This window comes from Cryptomeria japonica, chromosome 2, assembly GCF_030272615.1.
Source record: "Cryptomeria japonica chromosome 2, Sugi_1.0, whole genome shotgun sequence".
Taxonomy (NCBI): Eukaryota; Viridiplantae; Streptophyta; class Pinopsida; order Cupressales; family Cupressaceae; genus Cryptomeria; species Cryptomeria japonica.
The window spans coordinates 578386628-578407305 of NC_081406.1; the positions used below are offsets into that span (position 1 = coordinate 578386628).

Sequence of the window (20678 nt, forward strand, 5' to 3'; positions counted from 1 at the left end):
CTTCTCACAAAGATGAAACTCCTAATTCGTAAAGATGGAGGTTAAAAACACTTGAGTATCAAAGTCAAATTCCTAAAGATGTAAGTTCACTGGAAAAGAAGACATGAGACTTTTAAGTCGCAAGGATGGGAGTTGGAAATTAGCAAGTTAAAATCAAACCCCTAAAGATGTAAGTTGAAAGGATGCAAGTTCGCTAAAAAGGAATGAAGGGTGAATTTGCTAAAACCAAGGAATAAAATTGACATCTCCCAAGTATAAGACTTCTAAGTTGTAACGGTGAGGGTTAAAATAAATTAATTAAAATTCAAACCTCCAAATAAGCAAGTTGAAGCCAAATTAAAACAAATTCCAACCTAAATAGCTGGAGGTTAAAATCATTGTTTGCAAAACTCGAACCTCCAAAAAGACAAGATGAACAACTAAGGTGAATTTCTCAAAAGGGGACAAAGCGAATTAGCTTAAGGTGAAACCCTTAAGTCGCATGGATGAGGGTTGAAAAGATGAAAGATGAGACTTTCAACTCACATGGATGAAGCTTAAAATCTAAGTCTCAAAATTCAAACCTCTAAACATGAGAGTTAAAACAAAAGACAAAGCAAATTCAACCAAGATGGCTGGAAGTTGAAAATACACACAAAGATGAAATTCGCTCTTCTAAGTCACAAAGATAGAGGTTGGAAATAGTCAAGTCTAAAAATCGAACCTCTAGAGATGCAAGTTGATGAAATTGCCTAAGTATAAAACATGCTTATCAACTTAAGAAGGATGGGACGTCTAAGTCACAAGGATGGAAGTTGAGACTATCAACTATCAAATTCGGACCTCCAAGGAAGAAGGTTTAAATCAAAATCAAACCTCTAAGGATGGAAGTTAAAATCATTAAAATCAAAATCGAACCTCCAAGGATAAGGCTTAGAAGTCATCCAGTTAAAATAGAACCTCTAAAGAAGCAGGTCAAGACAATGATAAAATCATTTTGAGCCTAGACGGCTAGGAGTTGAAATAAGGTGATTTAAATTTCAGACAAGAAAATTGCTCATTCCTTTATTTGCCAAGTCGGCCCTCTAAAGGGAGGAGAATAAATGCGATTTTGTAAGCTTTAAGATGCTAAGTCAGCCTTCCTAAGAACATAAAGGGGTACAACTCTTGGAGTTAGAACATATAAATGTAAGAAGATGCATACGCATTCCTTCATATTCACAAACAAAATTTGCATTCACAGCCATCATAAGCAGAGGTTAGGTTCCAATCAGATTTTCTTCAAGCTTTGATAGGCGAAATTGAAGTGGAATTGTTCCAAGAAGAAATCATCAACTTCTCCTAAGAAAGACCTGCCAACCTCAATATCATCGAGTTGCCTTCAAAAGAAGACTCAGCGAATTCATCTTAGGAGCTGAAAATTAAAGGATCAAGTGCTGCGAATCTGCCTTGAAAGTAACAATTGGAAAGAGGATTTTCAAATATCAAGTCATGCAAAGGGAGATTCAACAAAACAATGAGGGACACTTCCAGGATTTATGAGTCATTTCCAGATCTTGAAGGATTTCATCAAGCAAAATTTATGCACTATCTTGCATTTAGTTTACTTAGCATTTTGTTCATTATCATAATCTAAGATTCTTCCTTTTCTTTTCAGGTTTGCTAGAAAGACGGAAATCTAAGAAGGAGAGCTTCACTTCCCCTTCACTATCTTTTGAATAACAATTCGAATTGCAAGCAGATAAGGGAGAGAGAACTCAGAATTTGGAAGCAGATTTGAGCAAACAACCAGTCAAACATGAGTGCATCATACATAAAGATGAATTATTTGGCATTTCCGTCAGTTCTGAAGTGAATCGCAGCAATCCTTGGTGTGAATTCCAGAGACCTCAAAGGAAATGAAGGAGCAGATCAAATGCAAACCAGAACAAGTTTGGATAGAGCAGCAGATTGAAAACAAAGAGAAGCAGACTGCACAGAAGGAAAATCAATTTCAGAAATGGAGTAAATTCCAGACCAGATTGGGACGAAATTCAAATCAGAATCACAAGCAAAACCCAAATCAAAATCAGAAGTTTAATACACAAAGGGATGCATGAAGTGATGATGAACTTGGGAGAGGAACTTAATCACATAGACGGTGAACAATGAAAGGCGAACACAACATCTACATTCTAATAAGGAAGTCAAGAATCAATATCATTACAACCTCAAAGGTGCAGCAAGAAGAGAACTTCAATGAGGATGCACAAGGACCATTCAAGGCATTTGAGTTCAAGAGTCTCAAAGGTGAAGAGGAAGAGTACCTCAAACATGAAGGATACTTCACATGTATTCCAAGAGATAAAGAACCTTTCAACAAAATTTCAAGAACATTTCCAAAGGAATCACCAAGTGTTTGAAATTCTAATTGCTTTACAAGTATAGCAAGGATGCGAGAGAGTGAAGGTAACATTGCACCATGTAAAGATCATCATAACCTCAATCAAAAGGAGGAAGCATCATAGGAATTTCACCAATCAAAGGATTCCGAGTTCAAGGTAAGGAAGTCCAAGATCAAAGAAGGCTAAGGAAGTACTTCAAGATTCAAAGGTTGAGATTGGGAATGCATCGCAATTCCAAGTTAGAGTAAAGAAGAGTGAACGTGATCAAGGAATGGAGATAGTTTCAAAAGAGGCTAATGTGGCATCCTATTCACATTCAGCCAATCAAGTTACTTCCACATCAGCAAGTCCAAGTTCAATGAACCTGATTCATCTCATGGTGGAGTAAGTGACACATGTCTCCTCATCAAATATTATTTTATGTACCTAACCTATTCTCTCATTGGTTAGAAATCAAAATGGATGTGTCCAATTCATTGTAATGATCTTGTTGGCCAAAAGGAAGTTTGTTGTAACAAACCCTAGTTAGGGTTTTATTGTAAAATCTCGGCCATTGATCTCAAATTGATCTGAGCCATTCATTGTAAAGAGCTATCTATAAAAGGCTCAAATCTCTCATTTGTAAAGGGTTAATAATGGCGGGTTAATAGGTCAAGAGTAAGAAGAATAGAATAGAAGATAGAGTTGAAGTTAGATTAGGAGAAGGCAAAGATTGTTGCCAAGATCTTGTTGTAAAGAACATATGATTTCATTGAAGTTATGGTGAATTAATGTGTCATTTCAACCAGTTGCATGGTCTCTACTTCTCAATTCATTTGCTTTCATGCTGATTAGATGAATGATAGGAGTTGTGAATGATTAATGGTGAAATTCATTTATCCATACCAAAGAAGCACTACTAATCATTTGGGGAATTAATCGGCAAATCAAAAGTATAAGATTTTTTGAAAAAATCAGGAAAAAGTCAAGAAAAAGTCAAGAAAAAATCAGGAAAAAATTGGATTTACAAAAAAATGTTAAAAATTAAAAAAAAACAATTAAAAACTACTTTTTTAATATATAGGGACATTTCCATAGCATAGAGATATTGTAAACAAACAAAAAAAAGACTTCAACACATGAATTGAAAAGTTGGATGGGCATGGATACAGGTACAGCAGTATCCGATATGGATATGGCTATTTTGTAAGACTCACACACACACACACATATACATTAGCAATAATTAATAGTTAAGAGTTATATTTTTATGTATATGTATATTTTTTTCAATTATATTTAATATATTATATTTTAATTTTATATTCAGATTTAAATATTGAAATATTTAATTATTATTTATTGTTATTTTTTAATTATATTTAATATATATTCTTAACTATTAATTGTTTTTAATATATTAAATATAATTAAAAAATATATTAGCAATGATTAATAGCTAAGAGTTATGTTTTATATATATGAATAATTTTTAATCATATTTAATATATTTTATTTTAATATTATATTCAGATTTAAATATTGAAATATTTAACTATTATTTATTGTTGATAGTTAATTCTATTATATTTTATTTCTTTTAATTTATTTGTATGAATGACTTTATTTAACTATCTTTAAAATATTGAAATTTATATTCACTTTAATATTAAAATCACACTAAATTATAATATATTTTATTTAATTTTATATTCAGATTTAAATATAGAAATATTTAATTATAATTTATTATTAATAGTTAACTATATTATATATTTTTTATTTAAGTTTTAATTTGAATAATTTTATTTAACTATTTTAAAAATATTGAAATTTATATTCATTTTAATATTCAAATCTTGATAAGTATATTACATAATAAAATTATAAATATTAACCAAAAATTAATTAATATCACTAAAAAAGTTGGCTTTATATAGTAAAGAGAAACTATAATATTCACCGATTTAATTTAATATCGTTTATAAATCTAAACTATAATTTTCACCCATTTAATTTAAATCTAAACTAGACTTGGACTTTTGCTGAAACTATAATTTTCACCGATTTAATTAAAATCTAAACTAGACTTGGACTTTTACTGAAACTATAATTTTTATAAGAATAAATTGAAATTGTTTTTTTCCCGTATGCCTTCCCTGCTTCCCTGTGCATTCTTGAATGATTTTTAGCGACTAACACGATGGATTGAGTGACTATGACAAATTCTGCAGACCCTTAGATGTCGGATAAAAATATTGACTTGCAACCCCATGTCACAGGAACTTTTTTACACATTCTCGCACCCTTTTATCGCATTTTAGGGTTTCACAATGGGTTTCCTTATTTGCAATTTTTTCCAGATTATTCCTGTGATTTATCAGGAAAAAAACATTGAAAAACCTGAAAAAACCGTTGGCCGATTTTTTTGCAATTTTGGGGGGGGGAAAAATTGGGAACCTTCCCAATCGCCGATTAATCACGACTGATCATGATTTTTTCCCGATGTTTGCTTCTTTGATCCATACCACTAGCAATTTGCTGATTGTAAGTTTGACTTGTGTGGTCAACTAGAATCCTCAAATTGCTATTCACACTTTGATATGCATCACCTTGACGGTATCCTTGTTGTTGATAGTGATTTGAACATCAATTTACCTTCCTTAGGAGATCGCACTAGTCTTGTGGAGTTGTTTATTGATGGCGAAGCAGAACTTAGTTGAATTCCACCTAATCATTCATTGTCTCTTGCATTCTTAGGAGTAGTATAATCTTCTCAAACCCTATGTCTTTTGCCTTTTTTTTTTAATTCTCCGTGCAAGTAGATAGAATCAAAGTTCCAGCAACTCAAGTATTCATATTCAACATAAGGCCCCTTGGAGTAACATCAATCACAATGACCAACAAAGCTTATCCACACGCCGTGACCTGACATTAGTAACCTTGGAATCTTCCAATTAATCACATAGTTTAGCATTTGGGAAGATTTTGTTCAAGAGAGGATAAGATACCTTGGTAGTGTATTCTGTGTTTGCATGTGCCTAAAAAATACATCAACAATACCATCCAAGGAGCTCAATGCTACAAACAAAGGGTAGGATGCTGCACAAAACCAAGACGTTGCAGCCCTTTTTCAAATTTCACAACCTGTCACTGACATTTTTTCAGGTTACCGAGTCTTCACTGAGATATTTCTGTCAGATTTTGGAAAAGGATAAATTACACAAAATACTTGTTATCCCTCAATGTCTCACTCAGATATTAAGGAGTTCTAGGTTATTGTATTTTTAGTATTTTATGCATTTCTTCTATTGTAATGTTCCCCTGGCTACAAGAAATCCCAACAAAATATGATAATTTACCATCAGACTTCCATCTTGATTATCAGCATATGCAGTTACAAAAGTAACTCTCCTTGTTGTCAAGTTTCTTAATTCAACAAATTTATGCACAAGGTAGTTAAATATGTAGGTGGTTTAATAGAAAAGGCATCCCTAGAATTCAAGAGTTTGGAGAAATAATCAAGTCAGATGCATATGCATGTAAAGAGAAAGTAAATCCTTGACGGCTGAGCCAAAAGAAAGAACATTGTAAAGTATATACATAGACAGCAATTTGAATCCTAAAGAAGGAAACAAAGATTAGAGGGGGGGCAACAATTAAAAATGATATAGGTTACCATTAAACATGGTAGACAAGGTACTGAAAAATGGAAAAAATGCCTTCATGAAAAGACTCCCAAGGACATATGAGAATGTGTCTAGTTTCCAAGTGACAACATTAACTTCACCGCATGAAATGTAACATTCAAATTCTATAAATTGTGAAACCAATTTGACAACATCAAATCATGACCAATCATCTTAGAATGTATTGGTACACTGGTCCATAATTCATGATCTCCTTCGCACACTACTGATTGAAGATGATATTCTTGAGAGATGCTCAAAGATAGTTTGCAGTGCCAATGTTAGCCTATAAACAATTTTCTGTTTGTTCATGATGTAGATAGATATTTTGGCTTCAATGAATAAATCAAATAAGGCAAAATTTGAAATAAATATTTAAGTGATTTTATTGTGTTTCGGCTAATAGGTAGACCATAACCACAAGGATTATTGGGTGGTTCCCTATGGCTTCATCAAATGTTCCTTGAAAAACTCAACAAAGGCTTTTTGTGGGTTCATGTTGCCAAAAAAACATTTAATTGTGTACAGTAAATTACTATAATAACTGAGCAATTAGTCAATGATGTAATGAGCCAGTGGACAAATTTTTATCTGTTGTAAACCTTTACAAATAGGCCACCTTCATGAATGAGATCCCCTACAATTCTTGTTTTCATTATTCTCAAAGTGGTACAGACACCATCTGGGAGGCTCTGTTTTCACAAGATATTTTGGGATGATGTGGCATACCTTCTACTTTTTATCATAAAAATATTTAATATTTCCAATTTAGAAAAGAGTATTTCTTACAACAAATGGATTTTGAAAAATTTAAATCATTATAATTTATAAAGTATAATGATAAGTAAACACCAATGTCTAAATGATGCTAGCTAATCAAGTTTCCCAAGCAGAGGGTTATGTTCCAAACAGATTTAATCGCATATGTTGGTATGATCATTTTTTATGTTTATTCATTTGTTCTTAGTATTTAGAAACATTTGTGTTTGTCCTTTTATTTACAGGACTTAATCACGATATGAATGAAAAATTACTCTTAACAATTCCAATGCATTGAGAATTATGGTAAAGAAAATCAACAAGAGGGATATATATTGTATTAATAGATCCCACCTAGTTAAGAGATGCTACCAGATAGGCATAGAGGAAAACTGCTAGCCACTAAACTTGTTAGCCACAAGATGGAGTAGAATTTTGTTAGCAATTTACATGAAAAAAATTATCACAAAACTCATGACAATTCATAGATCCTTTAGAGGAGAAGTTACATTAAAATGAGGAATTAATAGTAACTGTATATCTATTCTGTTTGTACTTACTGCAGCAGGCGTACCTTTATGAATTTGCACATTAGAAACTCCAAAATTATCCTTTTCACATTTTCTGCGATTTGTCCTTCCCCTAGAATGTCTGAAGCAATTGGACTGCCACCATATGGACTTTGCACCAATGCCAATCCTGCAACCTTCTCCTTCAGGACAGGCCAATGCGTAGCCATAGCTGCTGCTGCATCCACACCTCCTTTGCTGTGACCAAGGACTAATACTTTTTTTCCATGGTTCAGATACAGATTTTCAATTTGTTTTGTTAATTCCTGGGCATTGGTTTTCACTGAAGCCTGCATTATCAACACAATACATAACTATACTCTCTTTCTATTTTAACAAAAAAATATTTTCAAATGAACTTGGAATGAATAGCTTAAATGAGAGCACTCACCTCACTGTGAATCTGAGCAATGTGGCATGTCAAACCCAATTTTGACAAGAAATTTTTGGTATCAGTAAAACAGAGAGGAAAATGGTTGCTAAAAAGACCTATAAAACAAAGAAAAGATAATAATAATTAACCACCTCGTTCAGGCCGCTTGAAAAATTAAGGCATTTATCAAAATAGGTCACAAAGAACTTACCAGGAACCAAAAAATACACAAATTTGTCAGTCAATATGTGTACACCATTTCTGAAGTGAAGATGACACAATAGCAACGGTCAAATAAGGTCATGGCTGAAGAGAAAAATATACACAGACTATTCAAGCATGGAAACAGGTTTAGTATTTCTTGACTGTTATTAAAAATGACCATGAGAGATGAAAGCAACCTTGTGACTGCAAGCAGCTCCATAAACCTATTTGTACCATCCTGAACAGGATTAATAGGATAGGTGCATTGCAGCCAACCTATATCATGAGCAGAACCATGCAAAGTTGTTTCCATTCTCCCAACTAACCTGGTAAACACAAGTCACCCAAAAATTGAGAATGAAAGCATACATTTTGTGTGCTAAAGTCCTTTTTGCAAACTTCAACAATCTAATGTGCAAGGTAATACATTCTTATATTCTTTTAGCAGGTAACCCATCATTAATCCTCAGTCTTTCCAGACAATTCTGAATCCGAGTCAAAACTAAGTTTATAATGCAGAATATTACCAGAAGAATGAGTGTCCTCAAAGTATACCCTAGATGTTTGATTAAATTGGGAAAATCCAAATCTGCTATGGAAAACTTCAAATTTGCAATGAAAAAATAAGGTTTCGACAAAAAATTCAAAAAACAAATATTTTATAGGAAAATTGAAGAAACCTGTTTAATCATAAATAAACTGTGCTTTTTAAAAAAATTGCAGTTCTAAGTTTATAATGCAGAATATTAGCAGAAGAATAAGTGTCCTCAAAGTATACCCTAGATGTTTAATTAATTTGGGAAAATCCAAATCTGCTATGGAAAATTTCAAATTTGCAATGAAAAAATGAGGTTTTGACTAAAAATTCAAAAAACAAATATTTTATAGGAAAATTGAAAAAACCTGTTTAATCATGAATAAACTGTGCTTTTAAAAAAAATTTCAGTTCTGACTGCAATTTATTCATAATTGAACTAGCCTCTGGAATAATGCAGGTACCCAGGGAAAAAGTGTATTAGATATAATATAATTTAGACAATATTACAGTTTGTACTAATGATGAAAATCAAAAGGGAAATTGAAGACCATCATTCAATTTTTGGTCAAGTTGATTCTTGGTTGAAGAAACCAGAAGAAACTGAGGGTGCCATTTGGGACATACCACAAGGACCATAATAAGTGAAGACAAGGAGTTTTGTAACCTAGAAAAAAATAAAAAGCAAGGATGTTAAGGACAAGCAAACTTAAATCATCCCCTGAGACTATTTTTCAGATCAACTCCCAAGTCTATTTTTCAAATTACTGAGGAATGTAATCAGAACCAGAGGAGTCCACCCTACCTTTTCATCAATTAAGGAATCAAATTGTAATTGTTCCAAATTGAACAAATATCTTTGTACCTATAATTATGTGTTACAACAGGAATAAAAGTAGTTTCCAATTGTGCCTTGCATTGTTCCTAAAACAAGATGAAGTGCAATGGCTCAAAGAACTGGCTACACCTGTATTTTCCAACAAAAGAGACCATTAAATTGTATGTTTCAACTTGCAGTTGAAAATTTACAATTTTTCAAATAAAGCACTCTAGTAATTTCAGAACAATGCTGCAGATTGTAAGTGATTGGTGTAATATGGCAATAGCTGTTGTTCTTGATCGTAAAAGGGAGTTTCCCCAAATTCAAGTTGTTATTACCCTTCATCATACTAAAAATGTATAAAACTTGTATCCTCACTGTTATATATTTTCTTTTATGTTTGAAATGATGGCATTTTACAACATTGATGCCTCATAATAACATCTCAAAAGTATGATGCATTATATGATCTTGATTGATGAATTCAATTACATAATATGATATCCTTAAGAGCATAAATTACATTCGCATGATACCCACATATAACAACCCTTAAGAGATTGTCATTTGGGCCTGTGATCAAGGAGACAAAGAGGATGCTATGCATGTATTTGTATGATGAATTAATGGGATAAGAGTTATTTGGCTCATGCTGGTTGTATGATTCACCTTAACAAGTATTTTTGCAAAAGCACATGACTTTAGTGTAGACATCCCTTTTGACCTTTATGTTATTGGTGCACATAGTTGAAGCTAGCCTCCGTGTCTCTCTCCCTGTTATGTTAAAGAATCACATCTAAGTGTCATCCTTCTAGGATAGGTTCCTATTTGCCTCCGTAATACTAAAGCATGATCTTATTTCATCAATTGTGGTTTTCTTCTCAAAGATTAAGGCAATTGGGCATCAGGCATCCAGTAAGTGAGCATTCCCAATTCCCCTTCAAGAATCATATTTACTAATCCATTGATTAATCTTGTGCTATAAAGGAGAATTTTCAGCACTAAGGACATTTGCATGTGTGGTGTTGCAGTAGGTGGTGGAAGCATGAAGTTGGTGTACCCTTGAAAGTGTAAACAATCATAAAATGCCACAAGCTATGAGGATATTAGGTCTTCTGTGGAATATTTGAACCAAATTGTGGTTTCTTCTCAGAGATGTAAGGCAATCAGGCATCAGACATCCACTAAGGAATTGAGCATTCTCAGTTCCCCTTCAAGAATTGTGTTTACTAATCCATGGATTAATCTCATGCTATAAAGGAGAGTTTTTGGCACTAAAGAAATTTGCATGCGTGGTGTTGTAGTAGGTGGTGTAAGGATAAAGTTAGATGTTACTTTGGAAGTGTCAACAATCATAAAATACCACAAGCCATGAGGATATTAGGGCTCCTGTGGAAAATTTGAATTGACCATTTCAACCTCCCTACCTCTTCAATTGTATGTATGGTTATTAATTAATGAATCTTAGTCATTGCATACCATAAGTCCTTGGTGGGGTTTCACAATTTAGATAAAAAACATTAAAGTTATTTCTCTATATTTGTTTCTCTTGGGCTTGTATCTTCCAAGCACAGGTGTAAGCACTATAATAAAACAAAGTAAATCAACCACATTCACAGAAATAAAATTAAACATAAGTTTTTTCAAAAAAAATTCAAAAGGATATTGTAACAACACAGAAAAAGAAAAATTATATGAAAGCACGTACCCTCCCAAATAATTTAGTGGAGTATTCAACAAACTCTTGTGTGCTTTCTCCAAAGCTGAACTCGTTGAGTTGATAACTGATGCCAAAGTTGGGATATTCATTATTGTATTTTCACTCACAGACATACTACTCTGTCTGCCACTTGATGATACTGGTTGACATAAACTGTCATTCTGAGAATATGAAGTGGGGTAAGCACTGCCTTGATAAGTAAGCTTGGATGGCTTGGTCCCACTTGTTCTCAAATTTTGAAAAGTAACTTCCTCTGCATGAAACAACCATTTGATATGCTTAGAATTTTATAAGTTTAGATTGACCACCTAGTGATGCCAATGTTAACATTCCATGCTTACCAGTACAACCATAAACACTTAGAAGTTTGAAATTCACAAAGGGGAAATATGTAATTACTCAACTCAAAGATAAATATTGCACTTAGAAGTATAATGTCCATTAACCAGTTTTCATGAAATCAAATTACAAAACAAGAGATGAAATATGTGATTATTTGGGTCATGTGTTAAGAATATTCATATTCCCTAAATAGTGAAGTGCATAAAAGCCTACTCAAGGAAACATGTCATGATTATACCAGTAAAATGTCAAGTGTTTAGCATTTTTGAAAGGATCAAAAGATGTGCCATGAAATTCTTCCACTCAAAGTAACATATCATGATTATTAAACAGTGTTCCACGGAAACGCGTTTCCCCCCTCCAAGCCCAAGTCCCCCCATCCCCAAAACCCGTCCCCGAAACTTTTTCCCTTTGTCCTCCCGTCTCCAAAGCCCGTCCCCGCATCCCCACGTCTCATGTCAATGTTTTCAAATTTTGGAATTTTCCAATAAAGATGAAATATGTGACACCAAAGTTGGGAACTGCACTAGAATTTTGAGGTATGACATTGGATTGAATGTTCAAAGCTTATTTTAGGTCAATTCTTAAGATTCTTAAGATTCCCTTAAAATTAAACCATGTGTCCTGTCTTAGCTTTCTCATTCCATTATCCTTGGTGGAACAGTTAAATTTAATTTAAAAAATGGTTCTTCTCCAAAAAGGCAAGCAAAGAGTTAATACTTTATTACTGTGATTTCCATGAGTATGACATTGGATTGAATGTTCAAAGCTTATTATAGGTCAATTCTTAAGATTCTTAAGATTCCCTTAAAATTAAACCATGTGTCCTGTCTTAGCGTTCTCATTCCATTATCCTTGGTGGAACAGTTAAATTTAATCTTAAAAATGGTTCTTCTCCAAAAAGGCAAGCAAAGAGTTAATACTTTATTACTATGATAACTAAGCGTTAAACTTTATTGCTATGACCATAATGCTAAGGTCTATTACCAAGGTGCAGAATAAATAATATTGTAATACTTAGTTATAGTGGTCAATTAAGTCGTTAGGATAGACTTTAGGAACATTCTTTATTCTCTTAGTTGTTTTCTGTTTTTCTTAGTTATCGATCTTATCCTTATCAGATATATCTTTTGTAATTCTTATTTAAGGAGACTTTCATTCCTTCGTTAATATCGAATATCTAAATATCGAAGACCAGTTAAACTTTCTTGCTATGACCATAATGCTAAGGTCTATTACCAAGGTGCAGAATAAATAATATTGTAATACTTAGTTATAGTGGTCAATTAAGTCGTTAGGATAGACTTTAGGAATATTCTTTATTCTCTTAGTTGTTTTCTGCTTTTCTTAGTTATCGATCTTATCCTTATCAGATGTATCTTTTGTAATTCTTATTTAAGGAGACTTTCATTCCTTCGTTAATATCGAATATCTAAATATCGAAGACCAAATATTTTGATAATCATTCTGTCATTAATTTTTGTAATAGAATTATGCACTAAGTTCTCCCTTTATAGTACCATTGATCCTGTTCTTAAAACTTGTAATCCTAAAAAAATGAATGCAATAATTAAGGGAATCACCACATGAAATCAAAGTTTCCTATTGACTTGTTGGTTCTCTTTCAGAATGATAAGTAAAGTGCACATTCTTTGCTATATTTTCTATACTTCCCATCAAAAGTAGCACAGACATCCATAGTGATAGAGGTCCATAAAGTGATCTTTTTATCTTGTACTAACATTGATGTTGTTCATAAACAATTGTGATCACATATGACCATAATGTTAGATACATGTCTCAAAGATTCATTAATATCATAATTTTGCCATCCTAATCACAAATTATAAATAACGGAGAACTAAGGATCCTTCTATCAAGAGGAATTTTTCTCATCTCCAAGAATTTCAGATGAACTATTATGTTCAGTCATGTCCCCAATCTATCACACACCCAAATAAGAAGTTGTCTTATGATGGTAAGACTTCACAACTTCTTACTCTGATTGTCAGTTAATGAATAATAATTATGAATTGATCTCTTCTTTCCTCAAAGCCACGATCTTCCCTAGGAAGTAAGAACAGATTAAAGATTAGTTAACAGTATACTAAGAGATTATGAGTAGCATCTAAGAAGGTGGGGTTGGCAAGGAACATGCAACACTCCAAGGGACACCACTTGGCATGCAAATGGACATACACTTTCCACGGTCACAACTTGTAGAAGGGTCACAATCCTTCAAGACCAATGGAGTGGTATAAGGGGATATATAAGTTAGATCAACACTGTGAGAAAAGCAGGGAAGACATTCAATCAGATCATTGATGGACAACCAGTAACAGCTGATTTAAGTTTAGAAACTGGCAACTGCCGATAGCAGACCTATAATTTGACACGTGATTGGTATGTTATATCTTACTTGGATCATATGCTTGTTTACATTTATGTTATGTTATGTCTGCATCCTGTTAGGAATAATGAGCCAATTTATATAATATAAGTTATTATATTTATTCTGGTATCAATACATATAAAGGAGTATTATCAATAAGATTTGCAGTTGATAATAATAGGGAGATCAGATTTCTACTTAATTTCATTTATGTACATATACATTCATAATACATGAAAGATTATTATATTAACGGCCTAGTCTTTAATCATTCACTATTGCCTTCGAGAGGATAGATTGGTGTGTGTAGGGAGACGCGGAGTAAATCCTCACAAGATAGGTAAGCCCAAGATGGGTATGGATGGAGTCCTGAAACCTTGAGGGAACCTACTTGTAGACTGGTTTCCAAGCGCCCTATGACAGTAGATCCCCATCCTACATCAAGGTTAGGAAAGAAGTAAGGATGGGGCCTAATAATTATTGATTGCATTATGAATAATTAATTATTCTCCTTTCAATAATCTGATTGAGGGGCATGATAAGTGATGATGATGTATGTTTAATTACTGGAAACAAGAATACTCCTAGTAGGGGACACTACTGTTAATTCTTGAAACGTCGGTCGTGCAATTTCATGATTCCGATGCATAAATTTGATTACATGTTAACATATATAATAATAGATTGACTATTAGTATATACATTAACAAATAATGAATAAATCAAAATTGAATCATTGTGTTTGCCACCGGTTACACCGTTTCATGTTATCGGGTTGTGATTAAGCGATTTTTAATAAATCGCGCTCCTCATGATCGGTCAAGTAAATGCTTAATGCTTGTTAATGTGCTGTGGTAAGTGGTACGTAGGGAAGAGATGTGTCTTTCCACGTGGGAAGACATATCTCTTCACTACGTAACCCCTCATTCACATATATAACATGCATACAATGAGGAGGATGAACACACCAAAATCAATAAGTGTTGTGCATCCTTCAATTCACACTACAGCAGTTCAAATACAACTTTCAGATTATATCTCCATCTCTTCTATCTTCTTGATCTCAAAATTTGAATAAACTTAACATGGCATCAAAGCGAAGTTAAGGAAGATCAAATTAAATTCTGTAATGATCTTATAGACTTTCACCCGGCCCTTAGTAGATCACATTCCTATAATCGTAATGGCAACCGGAGTCAGGTTTGAAGATCGATTAGATGGAACATCAAATTTTGTATCTTGGAAATTCAGGATCATGCTTGTTTTGAAAGAAAATAAAATTGACTCCCATGTCAAAAGTGAAATTCCTAAGCCCTCTGATGATACAGAGAAAATTCAGTGGAGCAAGGACAGTGAGAAGGCTCTTAAGATAATTGTGGATTCAGTGAGAGACCACATTGTGCCAGTTATTTCTAAATATGAGACGGCTTTTCAGATGTTCAAAGCCCTAGCTGACATTTATGAAATCAACAACACTAGCAGGGCTCTCACCTTAAAGAATCAACTACACCATATAAAGATGAATAAAGGAGAGACAGTTACATCCTATTTCTTGAGGATCACTGAGCTTACGGATCAACTATCCATTATGGACATCTAGTGGACAACAAAGAACTTGCTATGATGGCCCTAAATGGACTTCCTACCTCATGGGAATTGTTCATTCAAGGAATCAGTGCTCGTTCTAAATTTCCTAAGTTTGATAGATTGAAAACCGATTGCATTCAAGAGGAATCTCGGGTTGTCACAAGTGGAATAAAACAAAACAATGGTAATGAAGACATTCAAGTTCTAAACTCTAATTCCCACAAAAAAGGAAAGAAGAAGAACTTTAAGAGAAAGAGGGACAACGGCTCAAATGGAAAGAGGTCTTCAAAGAAGAAGAGAGACATTTCTAAAGTACAATGTTTCAAATGTCACCAATATGGGCACTATGCAATGAAGTGTCCAGATAGGATCAAGCAACAGGCTTCAATGGTAGAAATTAAGAAAGGGAGTGATTCCGAGAAACTAGTCTTCTACTCAGCCCTCTCTAGTCAAGTCACCTCCAGTTCCAACACATGGGTGATTGACAGCGGAGCATCTCGACACATCACTGGATTTCGTGAGCACCTAGATACACTTGTGGAAAATTCAAATGAAGAAGTGGCAATTGGTGATGACTCAAATTATCCAGTTATGGGAATAGGAACCTGCAATATCAACCTAAAGTCAGGCATATCCCTACAGCTGACTGGAGTTCTATTTGTACTTGGTATAAAGAGAAACCTTGTCTCAGTTTCTGCACTTGAAGATAAGGGTTACAGATTAACCTTTATGGAAGGAAAGGTACTTGCTTGGCCAAAGAATTCCACCATCAAGAAAGCCCACACCATTGGAGTAAGACAAGGGAGCCTCTACAGACTTTGCACCACTCCACCTCAAGCCTTGATTCATGAGACTCCAGATTCGAATGAACTTTGGCACCGAAGATTAGGGCACCTTCATTTCCATGCCCTACCTAAGATAGAGAAGATGGTGATTGGCTTACCCAAGCTAAGTCAAAATTCTGAAGGAGCTTGCAAGGGATGTGCCTTGGGAAAGAATACTGAAGGGTCTTTCAATTCTAACAACAGTAAATCCAAAAATGTATTAGAATTAGTTCATTCTGATTTATGTGGACCCATGTCTGTACCCTCCTTAGGGGGATTTTTATATTATGTAATATTTGTAGATGATTATTCTAGGAAGACCTGGATACATTTTCTGAGGTACAAAGAGTCTGAAGAAATCCTTTCTAAATTTAAGGAATTCAAAGCTCTTGCAAAAAACATGACAGGTAAGAAAATCATAACCTTAAGAATAGACAATGGGGGGGGAATACACTTCTGATATGTTAAAAGATTATTGTATAAATGTTGGGATTAAGAGGGAGTTAACTGTACCTTATAAACCACAACAAAATGGGGTAGCTGAAAGAAAGAATAGGACTATAGTAGAAGCTGCCAGGGCTATGTTGTTTGACTAAAATATAGAAACCTCATTTTGGGCTGAAGCATCTAGGACAGCTATGTACATTCAAAATAGATGTCCTCATTCTCTTCTTGATAATAAAACCCCTGAAGAAGCCTTTACTAGTAACAAACCTAACATAAGTCATTTCCGGATCTTTGGGTGTCCAGTCTATATTCATGTCCCCAAAGAAAAGAGATCAAAGTTAGAACCTTCTGGAAAGAAAGGGGTATTTGTTGGGTACAGTGAAACCTCTAAGGCTTACAGAGTATACATACCTGGTCAAAGGCAAATTGAACTAAGCAGAGATGTCATCTTTGAAGAAGACATAGAATTCAGGAGATCCAAAAGCTCTAATGAATTAGAACACCAAGATCCTCCTACAAGCATGGATGAGGATTCCACCCCTGAGATTCAGAGGGAGACCCCTGAAAACACTGAGCATGAAGTTCAAGACTTACCTTTAGAAGAACATTATCCCGAAACTAGGAAGAGACCACTTTGGGCTAAAAAGATGCTTCAAGAAGCTGAAAATTATGCTGCTCCAAAGGGGACCTTCAGAGAAAGTAAGAGACCTAACCTATTTTCGAGTTATACTGCCTTGATGAGTGAGATCATTGATGCAGAACCTTCCTGTGTTGGAGATGCTCTCAAGCATCAAGTTTGGAAAGATGCTATGTCAGAAGAGTATCAGTCAATTCTGAAAAAAGATGTCTGGGATATTGTGCCTAGGCCTAAAGGCAAATCTGTGGTATCTTCTAAATGGCTCTTCAAAATCAAACATGCAGCAAATGGTAGCATTGAGAAGCACAAAGCAAGGTTTGTTGCCAGAGGTTTCTCACAGAAGAATGTATTGACTATGAAGAGACATTTGCTCCTGTTGCCATATACACTTCTGTCCAAGCAGTTTTGGCTATTGCAGCATCTAAAAGATGGAAAGTCCATCAAATGGATGTTAAGACTGCTTTTCTGAATGGTAAAATTGAAGAAGAAATTTATTTGGAGCAACCTGAAGGTTTTGTGATTCATAAGGCTGAATCACATGTCTGCATATTGAAGAAAGCTCTATATGAACTGAAACAAGCCCCCAAAGCATGGTATGAAAGAATTGATCACTATCTCTTGGAATTAGGGTTTTCCAAGAATGAAGCAGATCCAAATCTCTACTACAAGGTAATCAATGGTAAATTATTAATTCTTATTCTTTATGTTGATGATCTACTAATCATAGGAGAGGAAAATTGTATTTCTCGATGTAAGAAAGAATTAGCCTCTGAGTTTGATACGAAAGATTTAGGAATTCTTCACTACTTCCTTGGATTGGGAGTTTGGCAGTAGGCAGATGGTATAATCCTTAATCAAGGAAAATACACCATCGATATACTCAAGAGATTTGGAATGATGGATTGTAGATCCATGACCACACCTATGGAGACAAATTTGCACAAGCTAAAGGAAGCAGCTGCAGAATCAGAGTTTGCAGATCCTACCCTCTACAGACAGATTATTGGACCTCTGATGTATTTGGTAAACACAAGACCTGATATATGTTATGCTATTAATGCACTAAGTCAGTTCATGTGTGAAGCTAGGGAAATACATCTTGTTGCTACAAAGCATATTCTGAGATATCTTCGAGGAACTATTGGTTTTGGTCTGAAATATAAACATGTAGACCTTGATTTACATGGATTCACTGATTCTAATTGGGCTGGAAGCGTAGTTGACAGGAAAAGCACATCAGGATGTTGCTTCAGTTTAGGATCAAGAACGATCTCATGGATATGTAGAAAACAGTCTTCAGTTGCTCGGAGTTCTACAGAAGTTGAATACATTGCAGCCTCCATGGGAGCAAGAGAAGCAGTATGGCTCCAGAAATTGATTGTAGGACTTTTTGGTCAGCCCTTAAATCCTACTATCATCTATTGTGACAATCAGAGTTGCATCAAGCTTTCAATGAATCCAATATTTCATGACAGGTCTAAACACATTGAGATTCCTTATCACTATGTTCAAGATATGGTGGAAAGGAATGTGATCCGACTGAATTATATTAGTACAGGTGATCAGATTGCAGACATTCTTACCCAGCCTCTCTCCAGGATCAAGATTGAACACTTTAGAGATAAACTTGGTATGGTTGAAAATGTTATTTAATTTGAGATAGAATCTCATTTATTCTGATATACTAATATATTTAAGATGTTTAATGTGTAAACTCTTTTATTTGTCATGTGTGTGACTCCATGACTTCATGGGCCCCCCCCAGTGAACATTATTGAAGGGTGATGACTTTTCAATAATGAACACTTGTTTCAAATTGATATTGTAAGGTGACGATTTTACAATTATCAATTATCTATCTTGATGGATATCAAGTGACTTGATATCTGTGGACATGTCATGATAGTACATATATCTCCAAGACATTATGGTAGATATCAATTGCTTGATATCATTAAATAAACCATATGATAGAGATCTTCATGGTGAATATTATGAACATAATATTCATGGACATGCCATGAATCATTATCAGTATGGTAGGCATCATGTGACTTGATGCCAGTGCACATACCTTACTTGATAACTATGAGTTATGGTGAGTATCATGAGACTTGATATTCATTGTTGAACCATATCTCTGAATATCACTATGATGTGATATCTCTTCTCTTCACAATCAATGGATGAATTGTGATGTTTTCTCTAACATGAAATGTGTCCTCCCTAGTTAAGAGGGAGTGTTAATTCTTGTAACGTCGGTCATACAATTTCATGATTCTGATGCATAAATTTGATTACATGTTAACATATATAATAATAGATTGACTATTAGTATATACGTTAACAAATAATGAATAAATCAAAATTGAATCATTGTGTTTGCCACCAATTACACCGTTTCATGTTATCGGATTGTGATTAAGCGATTCTTAATAAATCGCGCTCCTCACGATCGGTCAATTAAATGATCCTTAATGACTGTTAACGTGTTGTGGTAAGTGGTATGAGATGTGTCTTCCCTCGTGGGAAGACATATCTCTTCACTACGTAACCCCTCATTCACATATATAACATGCATACAATGAGGAGGATGAACACACCAAAATCAATAAGTGTTGTGCATCCTTCAATTCACACTACAGCAGTTCAAATACAACTTTCAGGTTATCTCTCCATCTCTTCTATCTTCTTGATCTCAGAATTTGAATAAACTTAACAATTACGATTGGTATCAAAGCATAATCCCGCCATCTTGCGAGACAAAACTACGTGACCACCATACAGTTAGGTTTAATTGTAAATAAGCCAACATTGCTCTTATAAGTGTATGCTTCCTACCTTGCAAATATTTGTGATTCCTAAATTTAATCTTCATACCTTGCATGTATTTATGCTTCATTGGCTTCATTCCTTACATACCTTTATGTGTATATTTAATGCCTTATGTGCATTTATGATTCATGCCTTGCATCTATTTAGTGAGTGTAGGTTTCAGGCTTTATGTAATTTCACATGTTTAAAATGTATAAGTATGCCTTGAATGTATTTAAGTATGCTCATATTTGTACATATGCTCTATGCCCTATGTGTATACTTTATGTTTTACATGCAGGCTTCTTGCCTTAAATGTATACTTCATGCTTTAAGTGTATTAGCGTGCCTTATGTATATTTCTCTTAAATGTATTTGAGGATATTTATGTGTTTGATGTGTCTTCAGCATGATTGCTCCATTGTATGTTTTATACATGTACTTTTCTCATGTATTCTTGTATTGTATGTATGCTTAAGTGATTGCACCATGTTTGTCATTTTCAGCATGATTACGTCATGCGCCTTCCTAGTGTATGCTTTATGTCTTGAATATGCTTTGCATCATGATTGATGCATTTTCAACATGTCATTCCATGTGCATTTTATGTATGCCTTTCTCAAA

At 34.2% G+C, this 20678-nt stretch overlaps 1 protein-coding gene across 4 annotated transcripts in view; it reads right to left on the reverse strand.

Moving 5' to 3' along the window:
* The window catches only part of LOC131051221 (uncharacterized), a 125077-nt gene that overhangs the window by 53496 nt on the left and 50903 nt on the right, over positions 1–20678 (reverse strand). For 3 of the 4 annotated variants that reach the window (XM_057985632.2, XM_057985646.2, XM_057985639.2), the window contains 5 exons: positions 11000–11264; positions 8134–8262; positions 7944–7993; positions 7751–7848; positions 7365–7649 (listed from right to left, as the gene is read on the reverse strand). In XM_057985632.2, coding sequence (XP_057841615.2) covers positions 7365–7649; positions 7751–7848; positions 7944–7993; positions 8134–8262; positions 11000–11264 — 827 coding nt within the window. Of the gene's footprint in view, positions 1–7350; positions 7650–7750; positions 7849–7943; positions 7994–8133; positions 8263–10999; positions 11265–20678 lie in introns of all 4 variants that reach the window. The other variant, XM_059216740.1, reaches the window with a different exon arrangement.